Here is a 19537-nt window from a genome sequence, read left to right on the forward strand (position 1 = left end):
CACTCCTGCCCGGTAAAAGATCAGGCCCGGTAGTAAACATGAGGCTACTATCGGGTGGTGTCACCACAGAGAAGACCTCATCATCTACTCTCCTCCCGGTAAGACAAGATGGGCCACCCACACGCACGACACCCAAGCCTTACTGGACTCAGGAGCAGAGGGTAATTTCATGGACTTCAAGCTCGCTCACAAACTCCAGATTCCTATCACCTCACTCACGCACAAGATATCCGTCAACGCTCTCAATGGTCAAGAACTCCCCAACATTTCTCACACCACTGAACCTATCACACTCATCACTTCTGGCAATCACACTGAGACACTATCATGTCTACTCATGGACTCACCCCTTGCACCATTAGTCCTCGGCCACCCTTGGCTCACCCAACACAACCCCAGAGTTGACTGGGGTCATAACTCTATATCCATGTGGAGTAACAAGTGTCTTGAGTCCTGTTTAGTGTCTGCCTGTTCGTCTGTGTCTGATTCTGTGTTTCTAGAGGAGGCAGTGGATTTGTCTAACGTGCCCGTTGAATACCTCGACCTGAAGGAGGTGTTCAGTAAGTCCCGTGCTGCTTCTCTTCCTCCGCATGTCCCTATGACTGTGCAATAGAATTATTGCCAGGTGAGTCTCCGCCTAAAGGCAAGTTATATTCACTCTCTGTTCCTGAGAGGGAGGTTATGGAGAGATACATCTCTGATTCTCTGGCATCTGGATTCATTCGTCCTTCCTCTTCTCCAGCGGGGCGGGGTTCTTCTTTGTGGGGGAAGAAGGACGGATCTCTGCGTCCTTGCGTTGATTACCGTGGGTTGAATAACATCACAGTGAAGAATACCTATCCCTTACCGTTGATGTCCTCAGCCTTTGAAAGGTTACAGGGAGCATCCGTGTTCACTAAGTTGGATTTACGTAATGCATATCATTTGGTTCGCATAAGGGAGGGGGACGAATGAATATTTGGTCATGCCTTTTGGGCTATCCAACTCCCCAGCGGTTTTCCAGGCACTCGTCAATGACGTGCTGAGAGATATGATTGATCAGTTCATATATGTTTACCTGGATGACATACTGATTTTTTCTTCTTCTCTCCAGGAACACGTTCAGCACGTCAGACGAGTGCTTCAGAGGTTGTTGGAGAATGGACTTTTTGTCAAGACGGAGAAATGCATTTTCATGCACAACCGTTCCATTCCTAGGTTACATCGTCTCGACTGAGGGTATTCGCATGGATCCTGACAAGGTTAAGGCTGTGGTGGATTGGCCAAGCCCAGATTCCCGTAAGGCCCTACAGAGGTTTCTGGGATTCGCCATTTCTACCGGCGTTTCTCGCAACTTTAGTCAGATAGTCGCTCCTCTTACCGCCTTAACCTCCCCAGAGTGACGTTCAGGTGGTCCGATACAGCCGAGGCTGCATTCGCCAAACTCAAGAGCCGCTTTGTTTCGGCTCCCATCCTCATAGCTCCCGATCCCTCGCGTCAGTTCGTAGTAGAGGTGGACGCTTCAGAGGTGGGGGTAGGTGCGGTACTTTCCCAACGTTCCTCTTCTGACGACAAGATGCACCCTTGTGCGTTCCTTTCCCATCGGTTATCACCTGCGGAACGCAACTACGACATTGGCAACAGAGAGTTGTTGGCAGTGAAGTTAGCACTGGAGGAGTGGCGCCATTGGTTAGAGGGTTCGGGGTACCTTTTATAGTTTGGACCGATCACAAAAATTTGGAATATATCAGAACCGCCAAGCGACTCAACTCCAGGCAGGCGCGGTGGGCACTCTTTTCGGACGTTTTGACTTCTCTCTCTCGTATCGCCCGGGTTCCAAGAATGTCAAACCCGATTCCCTTTCTCGCATTTTTGACCATTCCGAACGCCCATCCACTCCCGAGTGCATCCTACCCGGGACCCTAGTAGTATCCACACTCACATGGGAGGTTGAATCGAGGGTCAAAACGGCCTTAGAAGGGGGTAACGCCTCCGCCCGGTTGCCCGCCCTAATCGGTTGTTTGTGCCGGAGGGGTGTCGGTCCGATGTTATTCGGTGGGGGCATTGCTCCAACGTAGCGTGTCATCCAGGAGTCAGCCGCACTAGCTTTTGGTTAAGCAACGCTTTTGGTGGCCACTGATGGCTCGTGACATTCACAGTTTTGTCTTGGCTTGCTCGGTTTGTGCCACTGGGAAGACTTCTAATCGACCCCCAGATGGGTTACTCCAACCGCTGTCGGCGAGACCCTGGTCCCACATCGCGCTGAGATTTTGTTACCGGACTCCCGCCCTCCCAGGGCAAGACGGTGGTGTTGACCGTGGTGGACCGACAAAGGCGGCTCATTTTATTCCCTTGCCTAAATTACCATCTGCCAAGGAGACAGCGGTAGCTGTCGTCGATCACGTCTTTCGCTTACATGGCCTGCCGATGGACGTAGTTTCTGACAGGGGGCCCCAATTTGTGTCCAAGTTTTGGCAAGAGTTTTGTAGGTTACTGGGAGCGAGTGTCAGCCTGTCTTCAGGGTTTCATCCCCAGAGCAACGGTCAAACGGAGAGGGCCAACCAAGATTTGGAGAGAGTGTTGCGATGTTTGGTTTCTAAGAATCCCTCTTCCTGGAGTCAACAACTCTCTATGGTTGAGTACGCTCACAATTCCATGCCAGTGGCAGCTACGGGTCTCTCTCCGTTTGAGTGTAGTTTAGGTTACCAGCCACCTATCTTTCCCAGTACGGAGTCCGAGGTCACTGTTCCTTCCGCTCACGCTTTCATCCAGAGGTGCCGTCACGCATGGAGCAGAGCCCGTGAGACTCTTCTCCGGGTGGGGGCGCGCACCAAGGCTAAGGCCGATCGCCACGGTCGAAGCCTCCGGTATACGTCGTTGGCCAAAGAGTGTGGCTTTCTACTAAGAACATTCCACTCCGATCCGTTTCGAACAAACTTGCCCCCAAATTTATCGGCCCGTTCAGAGTCACCAGGATCATTAGTCCGGTGGCGGTCCGGCTCAAGCTTCCTCCGGCGTATAGGAGAATTCATCCTACCTTTCATGTGTCTAAAATAAAACCTGTGTTTCAGGCACGCATTAACCCGCCGGTCCCGGTTCCCCCGCCGCCACGACTTGTTGATGGGGAACCCACCTTTTCTGTCAATTGTATTTTGGACTCTAGAAGGACGGATTCCAGTACCTGGTGGACTGGGAGGGTTACGGCCCGGAGGAGAGAAGTTGGGTACCTGCTAGGGACATTCTGGATCACTCCCTTATCGATGATTTCAATCCACAGGTAAATTCGCCTGGGAACGCCAAGAGGCGTTCCTAGGGGGGTATTGTCACGGTTCATGAATCCACTGCCTCTCTCTTTCTCTCTCTCTCTCTCTCTCTCTCTCTCTCTCGTGTTTGTGTGGGCGTGGTTCCCAATCTCGGCCTGATTGTCTGCGCCAGCTGGAACCACTTATCTTCCCTTTATATGTTCTGTAACCAGTGTTTCTTGTTGTCAGATCGTTGTTACTTCCCTGAGGTTGTGTCGTGTGTCTGTGCTCTTCTCTCGCCGCCCTTGTGTGGATTATCTGCTGTGCTCCTTCCTACCCATCCGGACACTCCCCTGGATTTCTCAGCACGCTATCATTGGAAGATGCGCCCTAGTCCCTGGGTCGGATTCCGTCTGAGTACAGTCTGTCTGTCCTGTTGCTGTTGTAAACTATATTCATTAAACCATCGTTGCTTGCATCTTGCATCCGCCTCTGTGTTGTCACAGTTAGATGAAGTTCAGATCCAATTTGATGACCAGTTTATGCATAAATCCGGGTAATTCCAAAGGGTTCACATACTTTTTTCTTGCCATTGTATATATGTACATACACCACCGTTCAAAAACTTTGGAGTCACATAGAAATGTCCTTGTTTTTGAAAGAAAATAAAAAATTTGGTCCATTAAAATAGCATCAAATTGATCAGAAATACAGTGTAGACATTGTTAATAATGTTGTAAATAACTATTGTAGCTGGAAACAGATGATTTTTAAAGGAATGTTTACACCGGTGTACAGAGGCCCATTATCAGCAGCCATCACTCCTGTGTTCCAATGGCACGTCGTGTGAGCTAATACAAGTTTACTGTTTTAAAAGACTAATTGATCATTAGAAAACCCTTTTGCAATTATGTTAGCACAGCTGAAAACTGTCGTGCTGATTAAAGAAGCAATAAAACTGGTCTTCTTTAGACTAGTTGAGTATCTGGAGCATCAGCATTTGTGGGTTCGATTACAGGCTCTGAATGGCTAGAAACAAATAACTTTCTTCTGAAACTCGTCAGTCTATTCTTGTTCTGAAAAATCAAGGCTATTCAATACAAGAAATTGCCAAGAAATTGAAGATCTCGTACAACCATGTGTACCACTCCCTTCACAGAAAGGCATAAACTGGCTCTAACCAGAATAGAAAGAGGAGTGGGAGGCCCCGGTGCACAACTGAGTGTAACGGATGTGAAACGGCTAGCTTAGTTAGCGGTGGTGCAGGCTAAATAGTGTTTCAATCGGTGACGTCACTTGCTCTGAGACCTTGAAGTAGTAGTTCCCCTTGCTCTGCAAGGGCCGCGGCTTTTGTGGAGCGATGGGTAACGATGCTTTGTGGGTGTCAGTTGTTGATGTGTGCAGAGGGTCCCTGGTTCACGCCCGGGTATGGGCGAGGGGACGGTCTAAAGTTATACTGTTACATGAGCAAGAGGACAAGTACATTAGAGTGTCTAGTTTGATAAACAGACGCCTCACAAGTCGTCAATTGGCAACTTCATTAAATAGCACCTGCAAAACACCAGTCTTAACATCAACAGTGAAGAGGCGACTCCGGGATGCTGGCCTTCTAGGCAGAGTTGCAAAGAAAAAGCATTATCTCAGACTGGCCAATAAAAAGAAGAGATTAAGATGGGCAAAAGACACTGGACAGAGGAACTCTGTCGCCTCTTCACTTTTGATGTGGATGGGGGAGTGTCTGTCTCTGCTGTCTCCTGTAGTCCTCATTCAGAGCCTTCGTTTTGTTGACATTGACGGAGACTTATTTTCCTGGCACTACTCCACCAGGGCTTTGATCTCTTCCCTGTAGGCCGTCTCATTGTTGTTGGTAATCAGGCCTACCACTGTTATGTCATCAACAAACTTGATGATTGAGTTGGAGACGTGTGTGGGTGACCAGGGAGTATAAAGGGGGGCTGAGCACCCACCCCTGTGGGGCCCATGTGTTGAGGATCAGCGTGGCGTTGGTGTTGTTGCTTTACCTTCACCACCTGGAGGGGGGGGGGGGGCCCGTCAGGAGTCCATGACCCAGTTGCACAGGGAGGTGTTCAGACCCAGGACCCTGAGCTTAGTGCGCCCGACCCGCCACTGAAGTCGCTAGTGCTCGATGGGACAAGAACATCTCTGCCGGCCAAACCCTCCCCTACCGACACTGGGACAATTGTGCGCCGACCCATGGGTCTCCCAGTCGCGGCCGCCTGCTACAGAGCCTGGACTCTAACCACGATCTCTAGTGACACAGCTTGCACTGCGATGTGCCTTAGACCACTGTGCCATTCGGGAGACTCGATGCCTCCATCATTCTTAAGTGGAAGAAGTTTGGAACCACCAAGACCCTTCCTAGAGCTGGCCGCCTGGCCAAACTGAGCAATCGTGGGAGAAGGGTCTTGGTCAGGGAGGTGACCAATAACTGACGGTCACTCTGACAGAGCTCTAGAGTTCCTCTGTGGAGATGGGAGAACCTTCCAGAAGGACAACCATCTCTGCAGCACTCCACCAATCAGGCCTTTATGGTAGACTAGTGGCCAGACAGAAGTCACTTCTCATTTAACGGCACATGACAGCCCACTTGGAGTTTGCCAAAAGGCACCTAAAGACTATCAGACCATGAGAAACAAGATTATCTGATCTGAGGAAACCAAGATGGAACTCTTTGGCCTGAATGCCAAGCATCACGTCTGGAGCAAACCTGGCACCATTCTTACGGTGAAGCATGGTGGTGGCAGAATCATGCTGTGGGGATGTTTTTCAGCGGCAGGGACTGGGAGACTAGTCAGGATCGAGGCAAAGGTGAACGGAGCAAAGTACCGAGAGATCCTTGATGAAAAGTTACTCCAGAGCACTCAGGACTTCTCAAAATATTGAGAAAAGGGTCTGAATAATTATGTAAATATAGTATTTAAGTTTTTTCTTTTTTATAAAAACCTGTTTTTGCTTTGTCATTATTGGGTATTGTGTGTAGATTGAGGGGAAACAGCTATTTAATCAATTTTATAATAAGGCTGTAACCAAACAAAATGTGGAAAGGGGTCTGAATACTTTCCAAAGGCACTGTATAAACAGAGTACGTTACAGTCCCTGATATCTCTCTGGACGGAGATCTTTGCCCTGAGCTTGTCGACTCTATTCGACTGGTCGACTGACCGTTAGCGAGTAATACACCGCCTGAGTCTATCTCGGACTTCTTCTTCGTCTTCTCCGGTGTATTGGTGCAGCCCGCGGGATGAATAGAGCTACCTCTGGAAGTTCAAACAACCTCACACTCAACGTCAACAAAACAAAGGAGATGATCGTGGACTTCAGGAAACAGCCGAGGGAGCACCCCCCTATCCACATCGACGGGACAGTAGTGGAGAAGGTAGTAAGTATTAAGTTCCTCGGTGTACACATCACGGACAAACTGAATTGGTCCACCCACACAGACAGTGTGGTGAAGAAGGTGCAGCAGTGCCTCTTCAACCTCAGGAGGCTGAAGAAATTTGGCTTGTCACCAAAAGCACTCACAAACTCTTACAGATGCACAATCGAGAGCATCCTGTCGGGCTGTATCACTGCCTGGTACGGCAACTGCTACGCCCACAACCGTAAGGCTCTCCAGAGGGTAGTGAGGTCTGCACAACGCATCACCGGGGGCAAACTACCTGCCCTCCAGGACACCTACACCACCCGATGTCACAGGAAGGCCATAAAAATCATCAGGGACAACAACCACCCGAGCCACTGCCTGTTCACCCCGTTATCATCCAGAAGACGAGGTCAGTACAGGTGCATCAAAGCAGGGACTGAGAGACTAAAAAACAGCTTCTATCTCAAGGCCATCAGACTGTTAAACAGCCACCACTAACATTGAGTGGCTGCTGCCAACATACTGACTCAACTCCAGCCACTTTAATAATGTCAAAATTGATGCACTTTAGCCACTTTAAACAATGCCACTTCATATAATGTTTACATACCCTACATTACTCATCTCATATGTATATACTGCACTCTGTACCATCTACTGCATCTTGCCATCTTTATGTAATACATGTATCACTAGTCACTTTAAACAATGCCCCTTTTATATGTTTTCATACCCTACATTACTCATCTCATATGTATATACTGCACTCTGTACCATCTACTGCATCTTGTCTATGCCGTTCTGTACCATCACTCACTCACATATCTTTATGTACATATTCTTTCATTGCTTTACACTGTGTGTATAAGGTAGTTGTTCTGAAATTGTTAGGTTAGATTACTCGTTGGTTATTACTGCATTGTCGGAACTAGAAGCACAAGCATTTCGCTACACTCGCATTAACTTCTGCTAACCATGTGCATGTGACAAATAACATTTGATTTGATTTGAAGTCTGATATCTGCTCAAATATCTGGTGAGTGACCATCAATCTAATATCCAAACGTTATTTCCCGGGCTGTAGGTAATAATACAAGAACAAGTAATGTAATAAGTAACACATGCAAAAAAAATACTGCAAAGTTGGCTAGGAACTGGAAACAGTGCGACCGTGTCTGTCGGCGCTATCTTGTCCTAACTGGAGAAACGAGTGGGGGAGTTATTTTGTAGTCCTGCCAATGACTCAGATAGATAGTCATGTCTGTTATCCTATAAATACTTACCGAAAGAGAGGGTAGACTAGCGGCAGTTGTATCCAATATCTATCCCAGATGGTTGGTGTCTCATTACAATAAATGATTAAACTCTTTTTTTTAACTTTCCATTTCTCTGAAGTCATGATGACTAAGTTATAGCAAGAAGTAGAAACTAATGTGACATAAACATCAGCAGACAAACAAATAAACACACAGACACACACAGACACACACAGACACACACACAGACACACACACAGACACACACAGACACACAGACAAATAGAGACACACAGACACACACAGACAAATAGAGACACACACACACAGACACACACACAGACAAATAGAGACACACAGACACACAGACAGACTCACACAGACAAACAGAGACACACAGAAACACACAGACACACACACAGACAAACAGAGACACACACAGACACACAAACAGATTCAGACACACACAGACAAACAGACACACAAACACACAGACAAACAAACACACAGACAAACAGACACACAAACACACAGACAAACAGATTCAGACACACACAGACACACACAGACACACAGATACACACACACAGTCATCTTGCATCTTCACAGATATGGCTGCTGAAATGTTATTTTTGTATAATCAAACTGTTATACTACCATGACGCGCACGTCATCAGCAGTCAGGTTGTGTAAACCACGAGTCAATCTGTGTAAATGTAATTCTCTATTTCTCTGAAGTCATGACTAAGAACTGCTAGGAAGGAACTCGTGACATGAGCATTAGCAGACACACACACACACACACACACACACACACACACACACACACACACACACACACACACACACACACACACACACACACACACACACACACACACACACACACACACACACACACACACACACACACACACACACACACACACACACACTTACCACAAGCTTTCCTTCTCAGACTACTTATCAGTGTAGTTCTGTCCTTGTTATTATATGGTCCATGCCCCCATGGCAGTGAGGCTGTCCCCTCATGCCATGCTGTAGGGAGGTGTCTTCAAGTCACTGGGAGGCAGGGCAGGGTGGGTTGGGTGGGTAGGGTGGGTAGGGTAGGGTGGCTGGGCCAGGTGGGGCAGGACCGGCAGTGCTGGGTGGGCAGGGTAGGTTGGTTGAGCCGGACTCTTACTGAGCCTCTCCACCCGTCCGTTGTGGCGGGGGTACAGTGGAGATTTCTGGATCCTAAGAGTGGGGACACTGTATCCGACCATGGCTATAGGGTCAGACAGTTGAGTCCATAGGGGCAGGGGTAGGGAGGGGGTCATTTCTAGCTCTGGGGGGGTCTGGGGGGCCACATGGTTCAGTTCTCTACCTGGACTGGGTAGAGGAGGGTGTCCGTTGAGCCCCCGTCTGTCCTGTTTGGGGTCTTTGGAGGTGCTCAGAGGGCCCATGGGGCTCAGGGCTGTGACCCCAACCCGGTTGGTCTTGATGACAGATGCGGTGAGGACAGGAGACAGGGAGTTAGTTCCTATGGTGACAGTATGGTCAGGTTGTCTGTACAGTAGGGAGACTCCCTGATCTCCATTAGTCTTCTGTCTGTACACCAGGACCCCAGGGACGTCTCTGGGGTCGGGAGGAGGGTCATGTATGATGACAGTATGATCCATGTCGCTGCACTGTGGTCCATGGTTCCCAGGAGTCTTATGGTTGTGGACCAGGTCCCCTGTACCAGTCCAGTGGGTGTGTACCTGGACCCGAGTAGTCTTCTGTTTGACGATACGGTCCATGTCTCTGTAGTGTGGTCTCTGGTCTCCCTGGTTGAACATCAGGACTCCTTTACAGTCTCTGAGGTTGGGGTGACCGTCACCACCTTTACAGTCTCTGGGGTTGGGGTGACCGTCACCACCTTTACAGTCTCTGGGGTTGGGGTGACCGTCACCACCTTTACAGTCTCTGGGGTTGAGGTGACCGTCACCACGACAAGGGGACTTGTTACATGATCCCTCTTCCTCTTCCAGGTCAATGTTAGCTGTCAGACGATCTATCTGTTGGACCACCTAAAGGACAACCCAGAGTCAATAAACATAGTCACCATATACTATATGTTTTTTAAGAGTCATGAGATTTTAGATTTTGTTTGACAATGTATAATTTATTATATTTTAGAACAGAATTCTTTTGTTAGCTGTCAGACAATACATCTGTTGGACCACCTACTAGACAGTACAGTGAGTCAATATATTCCATTACTACAGTATATTACTGCATTATACTACATTACTACAGGTTATTAATACATTATACTACATTACTAAAGTATATTAATACATTATACTACATAAATTACCAGTACATTGTATTACATTATACCATGTTTCTGATTGGCTTGAATGGCATTCTAGAGCATGCGTTATTTATGCTTAACTAAACAAACAGACTTGCTAGTTTAGCTATCAACGACTGTATCTAGCTATCTAGTCAACGTGTTATCTACTTGAACACATTTCTACCTGCAGACAAACACATTTCTAGTGGCAAATGTGTTCAATTATAGCCAAGGTATAAAAGGGATAATCTCAACTCGGGGCTCTATGCGTTCTCTGGAAAATAATGTAACTCTGTGGAAGGTTCATTCCATTCCGCTAGCACGTTGTGTTTCACTCCTTCCACGTCATTCATTATGTTCCATAGCCCCTCGTTGACTAACCCGTACTTACTACAGTATATTAATGCATTATACTACATTACTACAGTATATTAATGCATTATAATACATTACTACAGTATATTAATGCATTATACTACATTACTACAGTATATTAATGCATTATACTACATTACTACAGTATATTAATGCATTATAATACGTTACTACAGTATATTAATACATTATACTACATTACTACAGTATATTAATGCATTATACTACATTACTACAGTATATTAATGCATTATACTACATTACCACAGTATATTAATACATTATACTACATTACTACAGTATATTAATGCATTATACTACATTACTACAGTATATTAATACATTATACTACATTACTACAGTATATTAATGCATTATACTACATTACTACAGTATATTAATGCATTATACTACATTACCACAGTATATTAATACATTATACTACATTACTACAGTATATTAATGCATTATACTACATTACTACAGTATATTAATACATTATACTACATTACTACAGTATATTAATACATTATACTACATTACTACAGTATATTAATACATTACCACAGTATATTAATACATTATACTACATTACTACAGTATATTAATGCATTATACTACATTACTACAGTATATTAATACATTATACTACATTACTACAGTATATTAATGCATTATACTACATTACTACAGTATATTAATGCATTATACTACATTACTACAGTATATTAATACATTATACTACATTACTACAGTATATTAATACATTATACTACATTACTACATTATATTAATGCATTATACTACATTACTACAGTATATTAGTACATTATACTACATTGCTACAGTATATTAATGCATTATACTACATTACTACAGTATATTAATACATTATACTAAATTACTACAGTATATTAATACATTATACTACATTACTACAGTATATTAATACATTATACTACATACTACATTAGTTACCACTGCATTATACTACATTACTACATTAGTTACCACAACATTATAATACATTACTAAAGTATATTAATACATTATTGTACATTACTATTATTGTACATTCAGCCTATATCATTAATATTCTCCTGTCTGTCATAATCAACTGTGTATATTAAAACATTATACTACATAGTACATTAGTTACCACTATACCATACTTCATTACTACACTATATTAATACAGTACACTACATTACTACGTTAGTTACCAATACATATTCTACATTACTACAGTATATTAATACATTATACTACATTACTAAATTAGTTACCACTATATTATACTACATTACTGCAGTAAATTAATACATTATACTACACCACTACAGTATATTGATACAGTATACCACATTACTACATTAGTTAGCATTACATTATACTACATTACCACAGTACATTAATGCAGTATACTACATTACTACATGCATTACCCCTACATTATACTACAATACTACAGTATATTAATACATTATACTACATTACTACAGTATATTAATACAGTATACTACATTACTACAGCATATTGATACATTACACTGCATTACTACAGTATATTAATACATTATACTACATTACTACAGCGTATTGATACATTACACCACATTACTACAGTATATTGATACAGTATACCACATTACTACATTAGTTAGCATTACATTATACTACATTACCACAGTACATTAATGCAGTATACTACATTACTGCATGCATTACCCCTACATTATACTACAATACTACAGTATATTAATACATTATACTACATTACTACAGTATATTAATACATTATACTACATTACTACAGTATATTAATACATTACACTACATTACTACAGTATATTAATACATTATACTACATTACTACAGCGTATTGATACATTACACCACATTACTACAGTATATTAATACATTATACTACATTACTACAGTATTTTAATACATTATACTACATTACTACAGCGTATTGATACATTACACCACATTACTACAGTATATTAATACATTATACTACATTACTACAGTAGATTAATACATTACACTACATTACTACAGTATATTAATACATTATACAACATTAATACATTTGTTACCACTACATTATACTACATTACCACAGTATATTAATACATTATACTACATTACTACAGTATATTAATAGATTATACTACATTACTACAGCATATTGATACATTACACTACATTACTACAGTATATTAATAAATTATACTACATTACTACATTTGTTACCACTACATTATACTACATTACTACAGTATATTAATACATTATACTACATTACTACAGTATATGAATACATTATACTACATTACTACAGCATATTGATACATTACACTACATTACTACAGTATATTAATACATCATACAACATTACTACATTTGTTACCAGTACATTATACTACATTACTACAGTATATTAATACATTATACTACATTACTACAGTATATTAATACATTATACTACATTACTACAGCATATTGATACATTACACTACATTACTACAGTATATTAATACATCATACAACATTACTACATCTGTTACCACTACATTATACTACATTACTACAGTATATTACTACATTATACTACATTACTACAGCATATTGATACATTACACTACATTGCTGCAGTATATTAATACATTATACTACATTACTACAGTATATTAATAGATTATACAACATTACTACAGCATATTGATACATTACACTACATTACTACAGTATATTAATACATCGTACAACATTACTACATCTGTTACCACTACATTATACTACATTACTACAGTATATTAATGCATTATACTACATTACTACAGCATATTGATACATTACACTACATTACTACAGTATATTAATACATCATACAACATTACTACATTTGTTACAACTACATTATACTACATTACCACAGTATATTAATACATTATACTACATTACTACAGTATATTAGTACATTATACTACATTACTACAGTATATTAATACAGTATACTACATTACTACAGTATATTACTACATTATACTACATTACTACAGCATATTGATACATTACACTACATTACTGCAGTATATTAATACATTATACTACATTACTACAGTATATTAATAGATTATACAACATTACTACAGCATATTGATACATTACACTACATTACTACAGTATATTAATACATCATACAACATTACTACATTTGTTACCACTACATTATACTACATTACTACAGTATATTAATACATTATACTACATTACTACAGTATATTAATACATTATACTACATTACTACAGCATATTGATACATTACACTACATTACTACAGTATATTAATACATCATACTACATTACTACATTTGTTACCACTACATTATACTACATTACTACAGTATATTAATACATTATACTACATTACTACAGTATATTAATACATCATACAACATTACTACATTTGTTACCACTACATTATACTACATTACTACAGTATATTAATACATTATACTACATTACTACAGTATATTACTACATTATACTACATTACTACAGCATATTGATACATTACACTACATTACTACAGTATATTAATACATCATACTACATTACTACATTTGTTACCACTACATTATACTACAGTATATTAATACATTATACAACATTATGTTATACTGGACCATGTCTCTTTTACAACGCAAGTCTTTCAATTGAGCCATTCACAATGTTTTACAATTTACAGGATATTATATGCATATTGCATATTGACACCATTAAAGCTAAGCATAGTTAAGAACCTGTCTCAAGACAGGCTCTTTAATGTGCTTCTTGTGTCTATCAATTCCAGCAGCAGGTTTTAAGCCAAACGGTCGATGTGAATCGCTTTCAATCAATGCAACTGCGAGAAATGAATCATATTATGAGCAGTGCCACAGTATCTCCTTCCATATCAGCCTGCATCATTCTTTTTTTCTACAGAGCTGAATGCATGAAGGCTATTCCACCGTAACAGAATAATGCTGTGACTCAGATTTGTCCCTTTATAATGTACAGTCTGCCAAACAAAAACCAATGGAAACACATTTATTTGAAGAACTGTGCAGATGCCAAGTTTGGTAACAGAACGACAGCAAATACAGCACAAACCGTCATTTTGTTTCCAAACTTTGCCTCTGCCCAGTTCTTCAAGTAAATGTGTTTTCATTGTTTTTTTGTTTGACATTTTAAAGTGAAGAATCATCTGAGTCTGAGCATCATTCTGTTACTGTGGAATTGCCCATAAACAGAAAGAGGACACTCATAGGTCCATCAGTATCTGCTTTACTTCAAATGTTAACGTAAGCATGCTGAAACATATACATGGACTCAAGGCAAACATGACGCCAGGACAGCGGAGTCAATCACCACCTTCCGGAGACACCTGAAACCCCACCTCTTTAAGGAATACCTAGGATAGGATAAAGTAATCCTTCTCACCCCCCCTTTAAGATTTAGATGCACTATTGTAAAGTGACTGTTCCACTGGATGTCATAAGGTGAATGCACCAATTTGTAAGTCGCTCTGGATAAGAGCGTCTGCTAAATGACTTAAATGTAAATGTAAATGACCTCGTCCTCAGATCACTGTGTGCGTTTCAGCCAACTCCTCTGACTATTGTTGTCATGTTTGTTTTTTTCATACCATTCATCAATGACCATTCATAATAGGCACTCACTCGAAAACTTGTCCTTAAAATTGGTTGTATGATCCCCCTAAGTACACTCCATAGAAAATTAGATATGGACAGAACTCAGATTGATATGCCTCAATCATTCGTTGCATTTATGCAGGGTAAAGTAATGAATTATCAAAGCTCAATGGAGTACTGTCCATTTAATTCCATTTTCTATTGATTCATCAGCTTTTTGCTTCAGTCAACTTCTCAGACTACATGAACAGCATGACTAGTTGACTAGCATAACTAGTTAGCCTCGCGAGCCACACTGAACTTCCAAGCTTACAGAAACATGCGTTATGTAGTGTGGCTCGCGAGGCTAGCCAGGGTACAAGTGGCGCAGTGCTAGAGGCGTCCCTACAGACCCGGGTTCGATCCCTGGCTGTATCACAACAGATTGTGATCGGGAGTCCCATAGGGTGGAGCACAATTGGCCCAGCGTCATCCGAGTTAGGGGAGGGTTTGGCTGGGGTAGGCCGTCATTGTAAATAAGAATTTGTTCTTATCTGATTTGTCTAGATAAATACATGTTCAATAAAATACAACAGTCAGAGTTGGCTAAAACACATACAGATTTGGGACCAGGCTCACTGTAGGTTAACATACAGTAGAGTCTTCTTACCTCCTTCATATCCACGTGGACTTGTTTGAGACCACCCAGGACCCCCTCCAGGTCTGACACCACCTGTCTGATCTGCTCACAGACAGAACCCTCCTTTGTCCGGACTGAAACCTCCTTCTCCCGGATCGAACCCTGGTTCTCCAGGACCGAACCCTTCTTCGCCTGGACTGAAACCTTCTCCCGGATCGAACCCTGGTTCTCGCCTGGACTGAAAGGAACCCTGGTTCTCCAACCCTTCTTCGCCTGGACTGAAACCTTCTCCCGGATCGAACCCTGGTTCTCCAGGACCGAACCCTTCTTCTCCCTGACTGAAACCTCCTTCTCCTGGACCGAACCCTTCTTCCCCTGGACTGAATCCTCCTTCTCCCGGATCGAACCCTGGTTTTCCTGGGTTGAACCGCGGTTCTCATGGACCGCACATTCATTCTCCCGGATCAAATTCTGGTTCTCCAGGACCGAACCCTCCTTCTCCCTGACTGAACCCTCCTTCTCCCGGAGCAAACCCTGGTTCTTCCAGACCAAACCCTGCTTCTTCCTGACCAAACCCTCAGAGCTAGAGCCAGCAGGGACATGTCGTCCATTACAGCCGTCTTCTCCTATCTCATCTCCAACTCCTCCAGCCTTTAATCTAGTAGTCCTCTCCTGGTGGTTAGCTCTATCTCCCCTGCCCTGAGAGGACACAGGCCTGGGACTTGAACCACCAATGCCACAGCATCCATTGGGCATGTGGGAGTGTAAATGTCCTTGTTCCAGTGGTACACACCTGTCCAAATGATTGTGTTGACAACCAGCAGTAAATCTCCAGTCCTGCCTTTCTGTACTGTAACTGTAGCTAGCCTGTCTGTGTTTCGGCTGATCCCAGACCTGTTCTTCTGGACAGTAGCTAGTCTGTCCGTGTATCGGTTTGTCTTCTGGACTATAACTAGCCTGTCTGTGTTTCGGCTGATCCCAGATCTTGTCTTCTGGAACGTAGCTAGTCTGTCCGTGTATCGGTTTGTCTTTTGGACTATAACTAGCCTGTCTGTGTTTCGACTGATCCCAGACCTGTTCTTCTGGACAGTAGCTAGTCTGTCCGTGTATTGGCTTGTCTTCTGGACTGTAGCTGTAGCTAGCCTGTCTGTGTAGTTCCTGTGGACCGTAGCTAGTCTGTCTTTCTAGCCTCAAACTGTAGCTGCAGCTGGCCTGTCTGTGTTTTGACTGACCCCAGATCTGCTCTTCCGCTCCATAACTAGCCTGCCTGCGCCCCTCTGGATCGTAGTTGTAGCTAGTCTGTCTGTGTGCCGGCTCTGGGTCCGCCAGGAGTGACAAGGCTGACGCATGTCTGCTGCTGTTGAAGGGGTGTGTCCCGGTCGCCGTCCCAACAGCGTCACCTCCACCCTGTCCCACACAGCCACATTGTTCTCTCACAGGGGAATAGTGTCTCAGACCAGGGCCTGAGGGCTCCATTGGCCAGCTCCACTGGGCAGGGTTGTAGTCATATGTTTGGCTAGGGCTAAATAGGTCTGGCTGAGGTTGGGCATTCTGACCCTGCCCTGTGAACACTGGCCTCCTCTGTGGGGCCCTGTGAGTGTGACCAGCTTCAGCTTCAATGCCTCCTCCTCCTCCACCTCCTCCTCTGCCTTCACCTCCTCTACCTTCACCTTCTTGTCTGCCTCCTCCTCCACCTCTTCCTCCATCTCCTCTTCCACCACCTCTTCCTCCTCCACTTCTCTCACCGTTCTCTAGTCCAGGCTCTATATCCTCGGTCTCCACAGGGAAAGGAGGAAGCTGGAAGTCTTCCCTGAGGTCCAGTGATGCAGGGTGGTCTGGATGGTCTGGGCGTATGGGTGGTGGTCTGTTTCCCCCTGGTCCTCCCTGGAACGTGGGTCCGTAATGGACACCGTGGCGGCAGTAGCAGTAGTCGTTATTGTTTTGATGAATGAGTCCATAGTGTCCCGTCCGTGTGCTGTCTGAGTACATTTCAGAATTAAAACGGTCCGTCCGGAGTAGAGGCTGACTGCTGTGGAAAATACCTTTAAAAACACAACTGGTTTCCTTCTCCTCCCTGCTGTTCCCTAACTCCAACCTAGTCATTCACTCTAACTGTTTTCCTCATCTAGCTACGACTGACTCCACCGCAAACGTGCCCCCCCCCACACTTTTCTTCAGCTTTGCCTCTTTTTTTAACCTACGACGCCCCTCCCCCTTTAGTCTTCCTGTTGTTTCTCTTTCTCTCCTCTACTTGTTTTTCTCTTTCCTTTCTTTCCCCTGACCCCTCTCTTACTTTTCCAACTTTTCTCCCACTCTTTCTTCACCCTGCAGCCCTCTCTCCTGCTCGGGGGCCCCTTCTTCTCCACCTCCCTCCCCGCTCTCTCGCTCTTTCGCTCTCTCTCCTTCTCTCTACCTCTCCCTGGTTTCGTTCCTCAGTCTCATCTGCTGCTGAAGGCTTCCCGTCTCTCTCCCTAACTTGGTTGTCCATTTCCCGTTTCCTTCCCCTCCTCTCCTCCTCCTTTTCTCGTTACCTCCCTTCCCCTTCTCCTATTTTTACACCTTTCACTCTCTGAGTCTCAGTGCTGTTTCTCACTCTCTCTCATTCTCTCACACAGTCGCCTGTACCTGAATGTCACCTCTGTCTCTCTCCTCCACCTGAGATCCAGTTCTCTGTGTTTCTGTCTTCAATGTCAATACGTCAGAGCTTTCTAAGCTCATTAATCCTCCTCGCTCGGTGACTACAGCCTGGCACTCGTCAATTAAACACAGCCTGGTTAGAGCCAGTCAGGGAATCCTCCGCCAAGTGAGGAGAAGGAGGAGGAGGAGGCTGAGAAAGGAGGGGTTTCATCAGCCACACTGCATGGCCGAACGACTCGGAGTAGAAAGACAGCGGCACACTCCTGTAGAGGGAGGGTTTTAACACAACTCTGTCTCTATTTTTCTCTCTCTCTCTTTCCTTCTCTCTTTCTCTTTCCCCCTCTCTTTCTTTTGATGTCTCTCTCTGGTCTGAGTTTACAGTAAAGCAACAATGTACATCTTCACAGTTCAACGAAATGAAACTCTGTTAGAAACATACGGTGTGGACAGTATAGTATATTTCCCTTGACTTCACTTACATACCTTGGGCATTCCATCTCTGGCCAAAATCTCTGGCCAAATGCAATCTGAGGGGCTGAGCCAAACCCCAATGTTGAGTTCAGCTATGCGCACAATTCTCTCTCTCTCTCTCTCTCTCTCTCTCTCTCTCGGAACAAAACTGGAGAAAGACAGCATTGCAACAGACATTATAATTTAAAAGATAAGTAAGTATAGACATGCATAATTTGTGACACAAAAAAAAAACATTCCTTAAAAACCATCTCCAGTTTGCATATTTTCACATTTAGAAAGCCTGAGGATGAGATCAACATGTTGAGTGTTCGCTCTCAAAAAAATAGTTAAATTGTGTTGCTGCTCTTTGACTGAGGTATTTATTTTTTTAAAGCACCCTGTTCCCTTTATAGTGCACTATGGGCCCCTATGGGCCCTAGTCAAAAGTAGGGCACTATATAGGGAACAGGGTGCTATTTGAGTCAAAGAAAACAGTTGCAGCTTTAAAGACAATAGGCTGAAATTAGCTGTGCTGAAAATAAACACAGCAGGAACTCAGAGGAGCTTC

General features: G+C 43.2%; 2 protein-coding genes across 36 annotated transcripts in view; both read right to left on the reverse strand.

Moving 5' to 3' along the window:
• Window positions 1–19537, reverse strand: part of LOC127910927 (uncharacterized) — a 60648-nt gene that overhangs the window by 9450 nt on the left and 31661 nt on the right. The window lies entirely within an intron of this gene.
• LOC127910926 (uncharacterized) lies at window positions 8807–18991 on the reverse strand. Of its 2 annotated transcripts, none has more exons than XM_052476088.1 (3): window positions 16165–18991; window positions 15910–16083; window positions 8807–9913 (listed from the first exon to the last, which is right to left on the reverse strand). In XM_052476088.1, exons 1-3 carry the CDS (start codon window positions 17980–17982, stop codon window positions 8891–8893), a joined length of 3015 nt encoding a protein of 1004 aa, XP_052332048.1. In that variant the 5' UTR covers window positions 17983–18991; the 3' UTR covers window positions 8807–8890. The 2 variants fall into 2 exon arrangements, with proteins under 2 accessions (XP_052332048.1, XP_052332047.1); XM_052476087.1 differs by having other exon boundaries at window positions 15910–16086.

This window comes from Oncorhynchus keta, chromosome 23 (assembly GCF_023373465.1).
Source record: "Oncorhynchus keta strain PuntledgeMale-10-30-2019 chromosome 23, Oket_V2, whole genome shotgun sequence".
Taxonomy (NCBI): domain Eukaryota; kingdom Metazoa; phylum Chordata; class Actinopteri; order Salmoniformes; family Salmonidae; genus Oncorhynchus; species Oncorhynchus keta.